The sequence below is a fragment of the Tursiops truncatus genome, chromosome 18, assembly GCF_011762595.2.
Source record: "Tursiops truncatus isolate mTurTru1 chromosome 18, mTurTru1.mat.Y, whole genome shotgun sequence".
NCBI classification, from domain to species: domain Eukaryota; kingdom Metazoa; phylum Chordata; class Mammalia; order Artiodactyla; family Delphinidae; genus Tursiops; species Tursiops truncatus.
In genome coordinates this window covers 10984108-10997427 of record NC_047051.1, presented here as the reverse complement: position 1 = coordinate 10997427, position 13320 = coordinate 10984108, and the positions used below count along the sequence as shown (strand labels likewise).

The 13320-nt window shown below is 32.6% G+C and overlaps 1 protein-coding gene across 6 annotated transcripts in view; it reads right to left on the bottom strand.

Annotated features, from left to right (window-relative positions):
• The window catches only part of NBEA (neurobeachin), a 623898-nt gene that overhangs the window by 571156 nt on the left and 39422 nt on the right, over positions 1–13320 (bottom strand). For all 6 annotated transcript variants that reach the window (XM_033843595.2, XM_073795053.1, XM_019936759.3 and 3 more), the window contains exon 2: positions 3104–3335. In XM_033843595.2, the coding sequence (XP_033699486.1) occupies positions 3104–3335 (232 nt within the window). The remainder of the gene's footprint in view (positions 1–3103; positions 3336–13320) is intronic.

Sequence of the window (13320 nt, the reverse complement as noted above, 5' to 3'; positions counted from 1 at the left end):
ATGGTTAACCACATTTTCTTTTAGAATTATCTACTCTTAATAAAGTACATTCTTGAAATAGTCCTTGGCCCATTAACAACAATTTGGGGCATTCACTCCTTGCCTGGCATTATTCCAAGTGGTTTACATGCATTAACTTCACAAATCCTCCTAACAAGCCTATGAGGTAAGTATTATTATTATCCCCTTCTAAAAATGAGGAAAGTGAAGCATAGATAACTTAATCACACTGCCCAAGAACGCACTCTACTAAGTGGTAGTCAAAATTCAAACCTAGGCAGTATGGCTCCAGAGCCCTCACTCTTACTTACTAGTCTCTAAATAGAAGTACCATTTGAACATCTGACTAGTGATATCTATTATGATAATGTGTTTATGTTCATATAAGAGACACACCAGCTCACCAGATAATAAGAAAAAATTATACATTTAATCTCTTGTCTCTGATTACTTTCTCATCTCTAGACATTGTAATAGTACCTCTATCAATCATTTTTTGCAAGAAATTAAACATCTAAATACTTATACTTCATTTTCTCAATTTCTAAAGCACGTCCTAAGAATTAAAGATACTACGCAAGTTATTACAATAAATACACATATACATTATAAACAATTTATCATCAATTAATAAAATAGGTGAGGTTAGGATAAGTTGAAATAATTATTGACATGTACTATACATTATCCAATATCATAGATTAGTTAGTTGAACTTTGAGACTTTAAAAATATTTATTATGTATTTCAAATTAGAAATTTAATATGGCTATTTTCATCAAAAAAGAACTGACTTATTCTTACTTAACACCATTATAAGTAAGCAATCTCTACGATAAACCTGTGACTGTGGATATGCCATTTTAAAGAGATATCTTTTAATGAAAGACCATTCATCATTCAAGTAATAAAAATGTTCATAGTTACTACATATTAGTCAGAATATCTGTTTCTAAGAAAAAAATTCTAGATAAAAACCAAGCACTTTAAAATCCTAAGTTAATATAAAGCATTTTTAAGCAATTAGCTGCAATGACAGAACCTTCATAGAAGATTTCTTAAAGGTATGCCTACAAATACTATTTTAAAAGAATTCTATTTCCAAAACTTTATCTCATCTCCTATGTATGTCACAAAAAGTGACCTATTACATTTGTATTTAATTACATAATTATTAAGATTTCTTATTTATTATACAGATAAGATAGCCAAGCACCTCAGTTTTTAATTTTATTATAAAATTTTAAAAGGTCTATTAAAAAAGGTCTTTTCTATACGAGATTTTTAAAGGAGAAAAAATACTAAGACTATGAAATTCTCTTATCAATTTAGTATAGATGTTTAACCACCTTCTAATATGATATCTTCATATTATTAAATGAAAAGAACTTCTTTGAACTTAGCATGCTACAAAACACTCAGAGTGAAAACTTAGTAGTGCTTTGGTGGTTACTGGTGCTTCATTAGTATGTCATCTAAATTTTAATTTCTCTACGGAAAAGTAAGGTAGAGGTATTTTTCTAGCACTTATTCATCACTTAAATAACAAAAAGTGAAAAATTTGAGTTATCCACATTATCATTAATGAGAATAAAGGATAAGGGAATTAAGAAGCTTTGTATAACAGAAAATGTAAAAAGCTCTGTGGTACTATCATGCTTACTATCAGCTTACTTCTCAGTGCTCATGAATTATGTACAGTAAGCTAGTATGTTCGTAATTGTGGCTCATTTTCTAAAGTGCATTCTATAAAGTGCACTTTATTTACAAAAAAAAAAAAAGAAAAAAAGAAAAGAAAAAGAATTTTAAGGGCTTAAATCCAGATATGAGGATTCAAAGATCACATGATGTTCTATACAACATGTGTACATGTAAGTTTATACATATAAATTCCTGTTAATGCTAAAATTTGCAGATGGTACCATATTTTCATCAAAAAGATGTTTTAATTTTGATTCTCATTTTTCATGAAGTTAACCATTAGTAACCAATATAGAGAATACTACATCATTCTAAATAGAGATAGATGCCACCTCAAAAGCAATTAGAAATGATTTTAATATACTCTATAAGAAAAACAAAAATTTCAAAATATTGCTTAAATTTAAAAAGCACTGATCTTTATTCTTCATTCTATTTTTTCTTGTTTAATGTTTTGTTCTACTGGTATTAAAATTAATTATGCATAGATCAAAATATTATAGAGGATTTTCTGGTGTTGAACTATTTTTAAGGATCAGATATTGATCATATATTGTGAGGAATTATACTAGCACTTTTAGAATTATGAAACCTTTTCATGTCAGAAGAAAGTTATACGGAAGATTCATGGCTTAAGAGAATCAACATTTCAAATTCCTTATTTTCTGGGAATAACTGTTGCTCTGGGACCATCTTTCAAAACACTTCTACTGAAGTGCATCTAACTACAGAGGAGAATGGACTTGCAGGTGGGTAAAGGATTGACAGTGAAGAATTACAGATATGAAAATTATTATTTGAAATAACACATAACACCAAATTATTATTTTTATCTTGAAATTTCATGCAAATAGTATGTTCTAGTTAACAATATATCTGCATTTATTTTAACACAAAAGTTCCTCCAAAAAAATATCAAAGTAAAATCGACACTTCCAAAAACTACAGCCTGCTTGTCCAAAGGCTTTTAGCACCTCCTGTCATAGTACCATATATGTCAGATTGGAGAACATGGAGTTCACAGAACTTTTAATAAAGTGCTAATTTTATAGAAATATAATATGTATTGTGATATTTTAATTATATAAAGGTTTATTAATTAAGTTCTACATAGAAATGTACTGTTTATTTTTCTGATAGATTTCATAGCATTTATTCCACATTACTGAGATTTTCTAAAACCTGGAAAACCAAAATAGTAATTATTTTTGTCTAATACAGAAGTCATCTTTCATTCTTCAGGTTTCCCCTTAACATAAAAGGCAAATTTCCCATACATTTCTACTTATCTATTTTAAAACAAGGTAGCTTCAACAAAACTATATAACCTATAGAATATAAAGAGAAGTATATGAATCTTTATAAACATTTAAATTATACTTTCCTGTCAGATAATCCCATACCTGCTATCATGTCATCTACAGCACTCATTTTCAGCAATACTTGCTCAATTAGCCCAACTTCTGTACTAGTCTGTAAATTCCGAACACTTTTTCGTAGGATGGCTGTAAACATGCTCCATATTTCTGCTTGACATGTGACATCACAGTGTTCCAAAAGCTCTGTCATGCATGTTATACTCTCAGCATCCTGGATAATAAAGTTCATCTCCAAGTCAAACTCTCCACCAACCAGCTAAAAATAAACAGAAAAAAAAGCACCAATGATAATGTGAGAGGTTACACATAGAACAGCAAAGCTAGCAAGAAAGTATTAGCTACTTTAAGAAATTTCAAGTCTTCTAGCCTGAAATTAATTTTGATGAAAATTTCACTACAGATAAGCGAAAGGTGCTGTAAAAATTAAAACTAGCAAAGAGAAGTCTAATTTTTTTTTTTCAATTTGAAAAGGTGATTTCAAATCTAGAAAAATAGAGTAAAATAGAGCAAATGACTAAGAGGTGGGATTCTGGGCAAATTCCCTTAAAAAGATTTTGGCTTTGAAAAGTGAAAATTACTAGAAGATGCAGAGATCACTAAGGATAAATTTTAAGACATGAAAATTCATTTCCTTTTATATTACTAGACTGACAAATAAAATAGATGTAAATGAAAAAGAATAGGTGGGTCTAATCTCCATTTATAAAATATGAAGAAACATGAAACTAGATTAGCAAACTTACAGTAAATGTTGAAATAACAGAATTAATGTTAAAAATGTTTACACGAGAAATACCTAATATCTAGTAGTATTTTTTTAAAAAAACATGTGAACTGGGAAAGAAAGCTGATTTAATGGCAGCATATTTGACTTGTGGCATTATGCCAAGTGAGTCAAAAGTAGTAGTCCTCCTCCCAAATGGTACTTTACTACAGCAATAGACAAATACACATGTAATAAAAGATACAATGATACTCCTATTCTCTATGGATCAAATCTCACATTAATTAGTTTATTCAGTAATAAGTACCATTCTTAAGGAAGAACATTAACAAACTGGGTATCTTTTTGATCTAGAGAATGGAAAATTTAGGCAGAAAATAATAGCCATATATAAAATGTGTGACAAATGTGAAGTCATTCATTCATTTATTCATTCAACAAATATTTTATTTATTAAAGACTAGAACTTACTGTTCTAAGAACTAGAAGTATATCTGTGGACAAGAAAAAGTCCATGCACTAACAGTGCTAAATTCTAGAAATAAAGATCTCTATATGTATTTACGTATGTTCTACTTTATTCCAAAAAAGGTTGCATTTGGCTTATAAATTACATAAAGTATAAAAGAAGACATAAATTAGGTTCAGACAGGGGCTAGAGATTAGATTCAAGAAGTCAAATTAATTTTCCATCAATGAAACGTGTTCATTAATATGGATGGATGAGCACACTGTATAATATAAATTTGAAAATAATGGTAATAATAATACCACCACCTAACCTCACATACCATTTAGTATTATTCTAAGTGCTTTACATATAGTAAATAACTTAATTCTCACAGCAACTAATGACAAAGAAGCGAATATTTTAAAAGTTCTAGAATTCAAGAATTTAAAAACAAAATATTCTCAAATTGTAAAATATTATACTCTGTATATATATTTTCTCTGTAACAGTTTCAAAATTCAACTTTATAAGAAACTAGCCCTTATGGTAACTTCCAACCTTTTACTGACCTAGATATTCTCTCTGGTTAAAGGTTGGGTTTACTTCTATGTGTGAAATGACTTCAACTCCTCCTACTATTTCTGGTTTATTAACAAAAATAGCTATGGGAATGGTTACGAGATTGGCTCTAATTCAGACTTCCTGGATTCTGATTTTAGCTGCACCACTCACTTTAATGACGCTACTTCTCTAAGCCTGTCACTTCATCTACAATATGGGAATAAAAGTTCCTACCTAATAGGGTTGTTGTAAAGATTAAATAAATAAAGTAATTGGGTTATAAGCACTTAGTAACAAAGTCAGGCATATAGTTAGCATCCAGTTAAGGAGTTAACGTTAGCTATTACCAGTTCTCTTACCCCAACTTTGAGCTAAAAATTGTAGTCATCTGATCACATACTTATAAAGTACCATGAAACAGCCAGTGTAAACCTTATATTTCCAGGAAAAGCTAAATTATTGTAGATCGTGTACTCTTAGATATTACTTGTAGATCTAGCAAAGCCAACTCAATTTCACCGTGCCATGGTCTCACCAAGAATTGCTTACTTTTTCATATTCATATATCCAATTGACTTGGGTCACCACTATGAAACTTGTAAACCCATGATTAGTAACTTAGAAGAGGTTCTCCCGAAGTGAACCACAGAGAAATAAACAGATTTGAAAAACAATGACAACTTACTGCCTGAACTAAAAGAAGTAGATACCAAAGTTTAAGTCTATAAGACTCAGAATAAATCTCTGTAAGAATCAGTATACACTAAAATGGAAGAACACTGAAGAATTTTTTAGACTAATCTCCTTAATGAGTTGTAAATGCTTAAGTAGAATCTGGTCTACCCAAGAACCATTATCAAATGAGTAAATAACAGAAATGGGCTCAGTGGTAACAAAAAATAGTCTGCTTTTAAAGGAATTAACAATTATAATGTGTAATTCTAACAATCAAGCTATTTTGTGAAGCCTAAGGCTCTATCTTTCACAGTTAAAAAAACAATGTCCCTTTCTATACATCATTTAATTACAAAAGAGCACAGTTATGGCTCCCTGATTTCACTGCCAGAAGCTGTAAAAAACATTTATTATAAACGTTAGAACAGAGTGGACCTATGTTTTTGGATGGTCTTTCTAACTCCTATTATAATTTTTAATACATTAGTATTAAGGAGGCTAACTGCTTGCAGAAATATCATTCCAAGATTAGGGAAATATTTATTCCTCACTTGTAATGAACAGTTCAATATTTATCAACTAAAGCATACAAGAAAAACTAGAAACAGTCAGTCTTTATTATTTAAACAATTCCCTAACAACTCTATGAGGAAAAGGCATAGTTGTCTTCAGAGAGGGAAACTGAAGATAAATGAGGTTAGGCAACATAACCAAAGTCACACATGAGTAAGTAGCAGATCCAGGATTCTAATCTAGACTAGAAAATGTACCGAAACAACTTGCTATGAAGTCAAGAGTGTAAACTTAAAAAATAGAGATGGGACGTGTCATAGTAGCTCTATTAAGAAATTAGTGTTTTGAGAACAGTGTATGGGTAAAATGAGGGAAGACAAAATGATTTCCGTGGGTAAGAAATGAAACATCAAGAGGTAGTAAATCACAATAAAGGAAAACAACCAGTTTATTTAAAGTTATTTAAATAAATTATTTCAGTAAGAATGTCTAAGACTTTGAAGGCTCAATTACAGGAAAATCAGCAATAAACACTAAAAAAGGAAACTCACAGGAAAACATTTTAAAAAGCAAAAAAATTGACATGACAGGCTAGAAAGCTAAACCAAAAAAAAAAAAAAAAACCTAAAATCACTGTTACCATAGTACAAATGAGATTTATAAATGAATTGAGACTTCCTGTAAATCCGAATGTGTCAATATGACACTCTATTTGCACAGTTAAGGGTTTTCTTTTCCTCCAGGCCTTCTCCTTAAAATTCTAAAAGGTATTGGCATTCAAGAAAAGCGGTCCACAATGGCCCTTCCTACTCAAGAATCTGTCATAAGTGAATAAAATAAATATAGGTGAGCCTTTTTAATGAACTAAGTTTTATTTACATAAAAGTATAAAAATTACTGTATAAAAATTTAGAATATCAAATGCTGGCCTGGAAATGTATTATCTTCTGAAAGTACTAAGGTTTATAATTACTAGCAATTTAAGTATCTTTTATTTTTTAAGTACAGAGTTTTAAATATCTTTATTTTGAAATCTTAGATTATTAGTTAGGATCATATGGAATAATTCAGTGTACATTAGACTAAATCAAACTGGATAATTATTAACCAGTTGGATTTCTTTGCAAATCTTTGCAAATCTGTGGATAAACTCTAAACTAGATAACATTGCTTATAAAGCCCCAGTTCAACACCCCACATTCAGCTTCCTCTACTTTCCATTCCCTAGCTACTGTCATAAAAAACATTTCCACAATGCCATCTCTCACTTCATCTAAAACTCTTTATAATGTTACTCCCTATGCATGAAATAGGGTTCTCTCCCAACCCCTAATTTTAACTTCCATTAAACCTCCAAATATCAGTTTAGATACCACTTAATCCAGAAAGTCTTCCTAGTAACTACAAACACTGTCTTTCTCTGAACTCGCATTACAACCCATCCACATCACAGCAATCATTTCAGGATATCCTAGATGTTTACAGATTTCTTTCCACCCCCAGTTTACAGTAAGCTTTGTAAGGGTAAGGACCATTTCTAACTATCAACCATATCTACATCACTAGCACACTGACAAACCCAGGAAAATTATTCAATATTTAACATGGAATGGGAAGATGGCAGGATGAGAGGACAGAAGGGAGGTAAGTAGGCTGGCAGGAGAGCTTCACAAATTCATGGTCCATCATCAGGTTGTAAGCCAAAGACTTTCTACCATACTCTACTTTTCTCTTTTAGCAATGAATTGCTCTTAATGCCATATAACTTTTCTAAAGTTCCAGAGATGACCACAAAGCCAAAGAAAATGTTTCCTCATTCTTGTTTATAGCCCTTGGTTGCGTTATTTTTTTCTTCTATTACCACTTTAAAAATATGTAAGGTTTCACAGGTAAAATTCGGGAGACATGTTATTGTCTAAGTAAGGGACTAAGTACACTACACACAATTTTTAGTTGTTAAAATCAGGCTTAAATATACTTCCAGTTTCTAACTATTTTCAAGTGAAATCAATTACAATATCTTCCTTTGAAAAAGAATGGGAGTGATGTCACCAAAAAACACCAGAGTGGGCAGCTATGTCCTCCCTAAAAAACTAATGATCTAGCAAAAACTGGCAGAATAAACTTCTGAAGATTTCTGCAATCAAGTCAAAAATGTACAACAACCAAGGAAAGACTTGGTGAGGAAGAAGCTACTGTTTTGCGGGGTACGTCCCACCTTCAATCCCTCAGATTGGCAACAGTCATGAGAACGCCAGCCTGCAATGGTGGTGAGGGTTGCTAGTTCCAAAGGAAGCACTAGGGACCTTATTCTCAAAGAACTGTAGTTGTAGGTCTGAACCTGACTGGCAGCTCCCTCAAGGATAGACACAAAGAATTTTCTTTGCTTCACTCAACTCAGAAGGTTCCTAGAGCTAGAACACTTTTGCTGAAAGCCTTTAAAGGCACATGTATTAGCTGCAGCACCTGAGGCAAGCCAACACTTGGGGCAAGCGGTAGACAGACCTGGAAGCCTGGGAAGGAAGACGTGGGGAAAGGAGATAAATGTGGGTATAAGGTCTTTCAAAAGCTTTCATGTATACTGGGTAATCCAGAAATCCACATGCATGCCCAGGGCAGGTCGCACATTCAGAAAAGGTCTACGAAGTCCCTAAGCTTTCATTTGTAGCTGACCTTTAGGCTCTACACAAGTAGGAAGTAAAAGCTAAAGCAGTGATGTAAACAGCCTGACCAAACACTGAAGAAGTCTCCAGCACAGAGCAAAAGATGGGGAAGAGCATTTTCTTTTCCTTTTTTTCCCTTCCTTGGCTCCAGGCATTTAAGGTAGCTCTGTCAAAACATCCGCTGCCCATCAAACTAACAGAACAAAGCCTTCAATGGCCAAAAGTGGCAGAGATTACAGATCTTATACAGAATACAGAATATAATTTAGAAAAGCTACTAAGCAAACAGCAATAATAACACACAATAGCAACTACAAACTCAAGAGTAGGGAAAAGAACAGAATTTCCAGAGTTTCCACATTACAATATTCAGAATGCCCAAATTTCAACAAAAAATTATGAGACACACAAAGAAACAAGGAAGAATGGCCCATCAAAAGAAAAAATTAATTTTGTGTTCAAAATTTGACAACTGCTTTTGTCTTATCTCCTTCCTCTATTCTGTCTTCCAGCTTATGTTTTGCTTTCTATTACTTCACAGATGTCTTCTACTGTTAGCCAATCAAATTACTTATAGAAGCAGATATAATCTAATTATAAAGCTCTTGAATTATTAATTTCTAAAGAATAGATCTTCAATATAAAGCTATAACTGTGTGTAATTTTACAAAGAAACAAAAAAGTGAAAACATGATAATTAAGAACCACCATTTTGTGAACATTAATTCTATGTTGCATAATTTATGCATATAGCCTCATTTAATATCTCATAACTCTGGGAGATGAGTATCTCAAACAAGGAAATTGAGGTTAGCATAAGTTAAGTAAACTGCCCAAGGTCCCTAAGCTAGTGTCAGCATCAGAATTTGTCTTGTCAATATCATAAAGAATTAAGAAGTATATCATTACCAGAGAGATCACCCACAAGACATAAATATGTACTGCCACCAGTCATCTAACCTTCAAAATCTGATGTTAAACATTAGCATATGTAATAAATGACTTTTAGATAAGTGTTCAGTAAATAACAGGAAAACTTTATAATTTGGACATGAACATAATAAGCTAATGATCCTAAACTGAGCCAACAAACCAAGGCAAGAAAAATAGAAAATTAATGGGTTGTTTTCCTATTTCTTTTACACAAGTCTTCTCTACAAGTAATTTATATTGACAATCTTTCTGTGGTAGAGGAATAACTATACCCAAGAGTATAACAAACGCTGCTGTAAATACCATCCATAAAAACTCTACGGAAGGGAGGAGGAAACAAAGGGAATAGCTATCATACAATAAGTGCCTTCTTTAAAATATATTTTAAACAACTTGCACTTTATCAAAAGCAAGTATAACCAGCTTTATAATTGCTTTATATGACTATACCAAACATATATGACAAATCCACCTGGCTACTAGGAGCCAACTGACATCTGAAGGAAAACTAAATGTGTTAATTGCCAAACCACTATATGCTTTTAAATTCTAACTCCTAGCCTCACAATGAAAACTCTATTTCATAAATAAAAACAAAGTAGAGACTTCTGCAGACAAATGAAAGCTGAGAGAATCTGCTGCCCGCAGACTTTTACCATACGGAGTGTTAAATTAAGTTCTTCCAGCAGAAGGAAAATGATACCAGCTGGAAATTTGAAATGACACAAAAAAATTGAAGAGTGCCAAAATCAAGACTGTTGTTAAATGCAAAAGACTGTTTTATCTCATTTTGAAAATTCTTTAAAAGATAACTATCTAAAGCAAAAATAACAATGCATTAAGGGATTTATAACACATATGAAAGTAAAACCAATGACAGCAAGATCACAGAGGACAAGAAAGGAGAGATATAAGTATACTTCTAAAAGATTCTTAACCTATACTTGAAGTAGTATATTATTTGAAGGTAGAGAGTAAGTTAATGCATATTGTATACTCTAGAGAAAACACTGAACATGAAAAGGAAACAAATACTAAAGATCTTAACAGACACCTTACTGAAGAAGATATACACATGGCAAAGAAGGATATAAGAAGATGCTCCACATCCCACGTCACTGGAGAAATGCAAATTAAAGCAAGAATGAGATACCACTACACACCTATTAGAATGGCCAAAATCTAGAACACTGATAACATCAAGTGCTGCTGAGGATATGGAGCAACAGAAACTCTCATTGTTTGCTGGTGGGAATGAAAATGGTACAGCCACTTTGGAAGACAGTTTGGTGGTTTCTTACAAAATTAAACATACTTTTACCATACAATCCAGCAACTGTGCTCCTTAGTATATAATACTCAAAGGAGTGAAAAACGTATGTCCACACAGATTTTGTCCACAAAAGTCTGCACACAGATGTTTATAGCAGCTTTATTCATAATTGCCAAAACTGGAAAGCACCTTTACAATTTCCTTCCAATGGAAATGGCACAGAATCTATATAATGTACGGAAAATTAAAACAATGCAAGAAAAACAAAGTTTTAACTAAACCTAAGAGTTGACTTTCAGCTACAACAGAATGCATATATATATATATATATATATATATATATATATATATATATATAACATGAAACACACCCCTCAAAACTTCAACTTCTTGGAAAAAGACTATCATCCATTCCGCAACACATCATGAATTTATAAACAAAAATAAAAACTAAAAAAAACTAAAAACTATCTCCTTAAAATAAAATCACTCTCTTGGCTCAGTCATAAACACTTGATGCCTTCACATTACCTGTGACTCTTCTGCTTTTTTCACGTCAAGCCCTAGTATTTCTTCCTTACTCATATCTCAGACTCAGACCTTCTTCATTTTTCCTAGCTCCCACACCAAGCAGTTTCAACATTGCTTTGTTGCCTCCTCACAGTATCTTCCTACCTCAACTTACCACTAAATACCACCGCCAAATTCATCTTTCTACAACAGCACTTATATCATAATAAACAGTTTCTCTACAACCTTTTTACTGAATGAATTCTTATTTATTTAATATTTCAATATCTGAATTACCTGAGTTATCTGAATTTATTATTTGAAATCCTTCACACAGAAATAATGATCAGGCCCGAACTGGTAAAATGGAAGAGAGCTAGATCGCTACTTTTTTTTTTTTTTTTTGGCTGCACTGGGTCTTCATTGCTGAGCGTGGGCTTTCTCTAGTTGTGGCGAGCGGGGGCCACTCTTCCTTGCGGTGCGTGGGCTTCTCGTTGCAGTGGCTTCTCTTGTTGCGGAGCACAGGCTCTAGGCACGTGGGCTTCAGCAGCTGTGGCTCTCGGGCTCTAGAGCGCGGGCTCAGTAGTTGTGACACACGGGCTTAGTTGCTCCGAGGCATGTGGGATATTCCTGGACCAGGGATCAAACCCGTGTCCCCTGCATTGGCAGGCGGATTCTTAACCACTGGCCACCAGGGAAGTCCTAGATCCCTGCTTTTAAATCAAAGCTCTGCTAAAACCTATGGGCAGAAGTACATTCATTTAGTATTCTAGGTACCTCAGGGTATTTCTCCTCTGAGCCTCAGTTTCCACCTAGGCCAAAATTATACAATCTCTAAAATCTTCTGGTTCTAGGATACAGTGAATTACAACCTCTATTGAGAAGACAACTGTGATGTATGCAACAGCTGTGGTGTCTATCATATAGCAAGGACAGAATTTAGAATCTAAAGACTCAAAGGGGGTAAAATCATTTTCAAAAGACTGCAGGTAAGGCACTGAATAAATTGCAAAGACTGCCTGATGAGGTAAAAGATAAAGAGATGATTCACTGATTCAAAACTTCTGTTTGAGAGAAATAAAAAAAATATGTGACTAGAACAATAAAACATCAACCTTTGATTCCTACAATTCACAGAAGCTGCATGAGATAAAAAGGTTTTTGGCAGTACAAACCAGGACAGGAATGTGACTTCCCAAAGGACTGTTTATATCCTAATGAGAAGAAATTCCTCCTTTAAAGGGCTTTCATTAGGAAGCAACAAAAACAAAAAAATAAATGAATCAAACATTTAACTCAAGAGGTTGGGAAAATTTTTTAAAAAGCAAGTCTGAGTAAATTATGAGGAAAAAAATTATGTTAAAGCAGAATTTCATGGGTTAGAAAACAGAAAAATTATAGATTTGGTAAATAAATCCATAATGTGATTCACAGAAGAAAAAAGAATAATATACACAATCTTCAGACAAAAAGAGAAAAGACTCTGAAAATTAAAAATGAGATATAGCAAATAAGTAAACTTTTCTTCTCATGAGACATATGTTCCATCTGTGCTAATAAATTTACATAGAGAAAAAAGGAACTAAATTAAAATGTTTCTGAAAGTGTATCTCTGAGTTGTGGGCTTATAAAATCTTTTCTTTTTATCTTTACATATTTTCTGATTCTATAAATTTTCTAAAATGAGAATCATTTATTTTTATAATCAGAGGAAAAAATAAGTGGGGGGGAACTATAATAACTTTTGGTATCAGGAGTTATATATAAACACTAGACTATAAGCTCCCTGAAGATAGGACCCACATTTGTCTTAATGACCAATCCATGAGCAGCACCTATACAGGACGCACTGTAATATTTGAAACTATTATATATCCATTAAACAAGTATTTAATATAGTTTTGTGAGATTTGCATATTTAAAATGAGGTTTAAAATA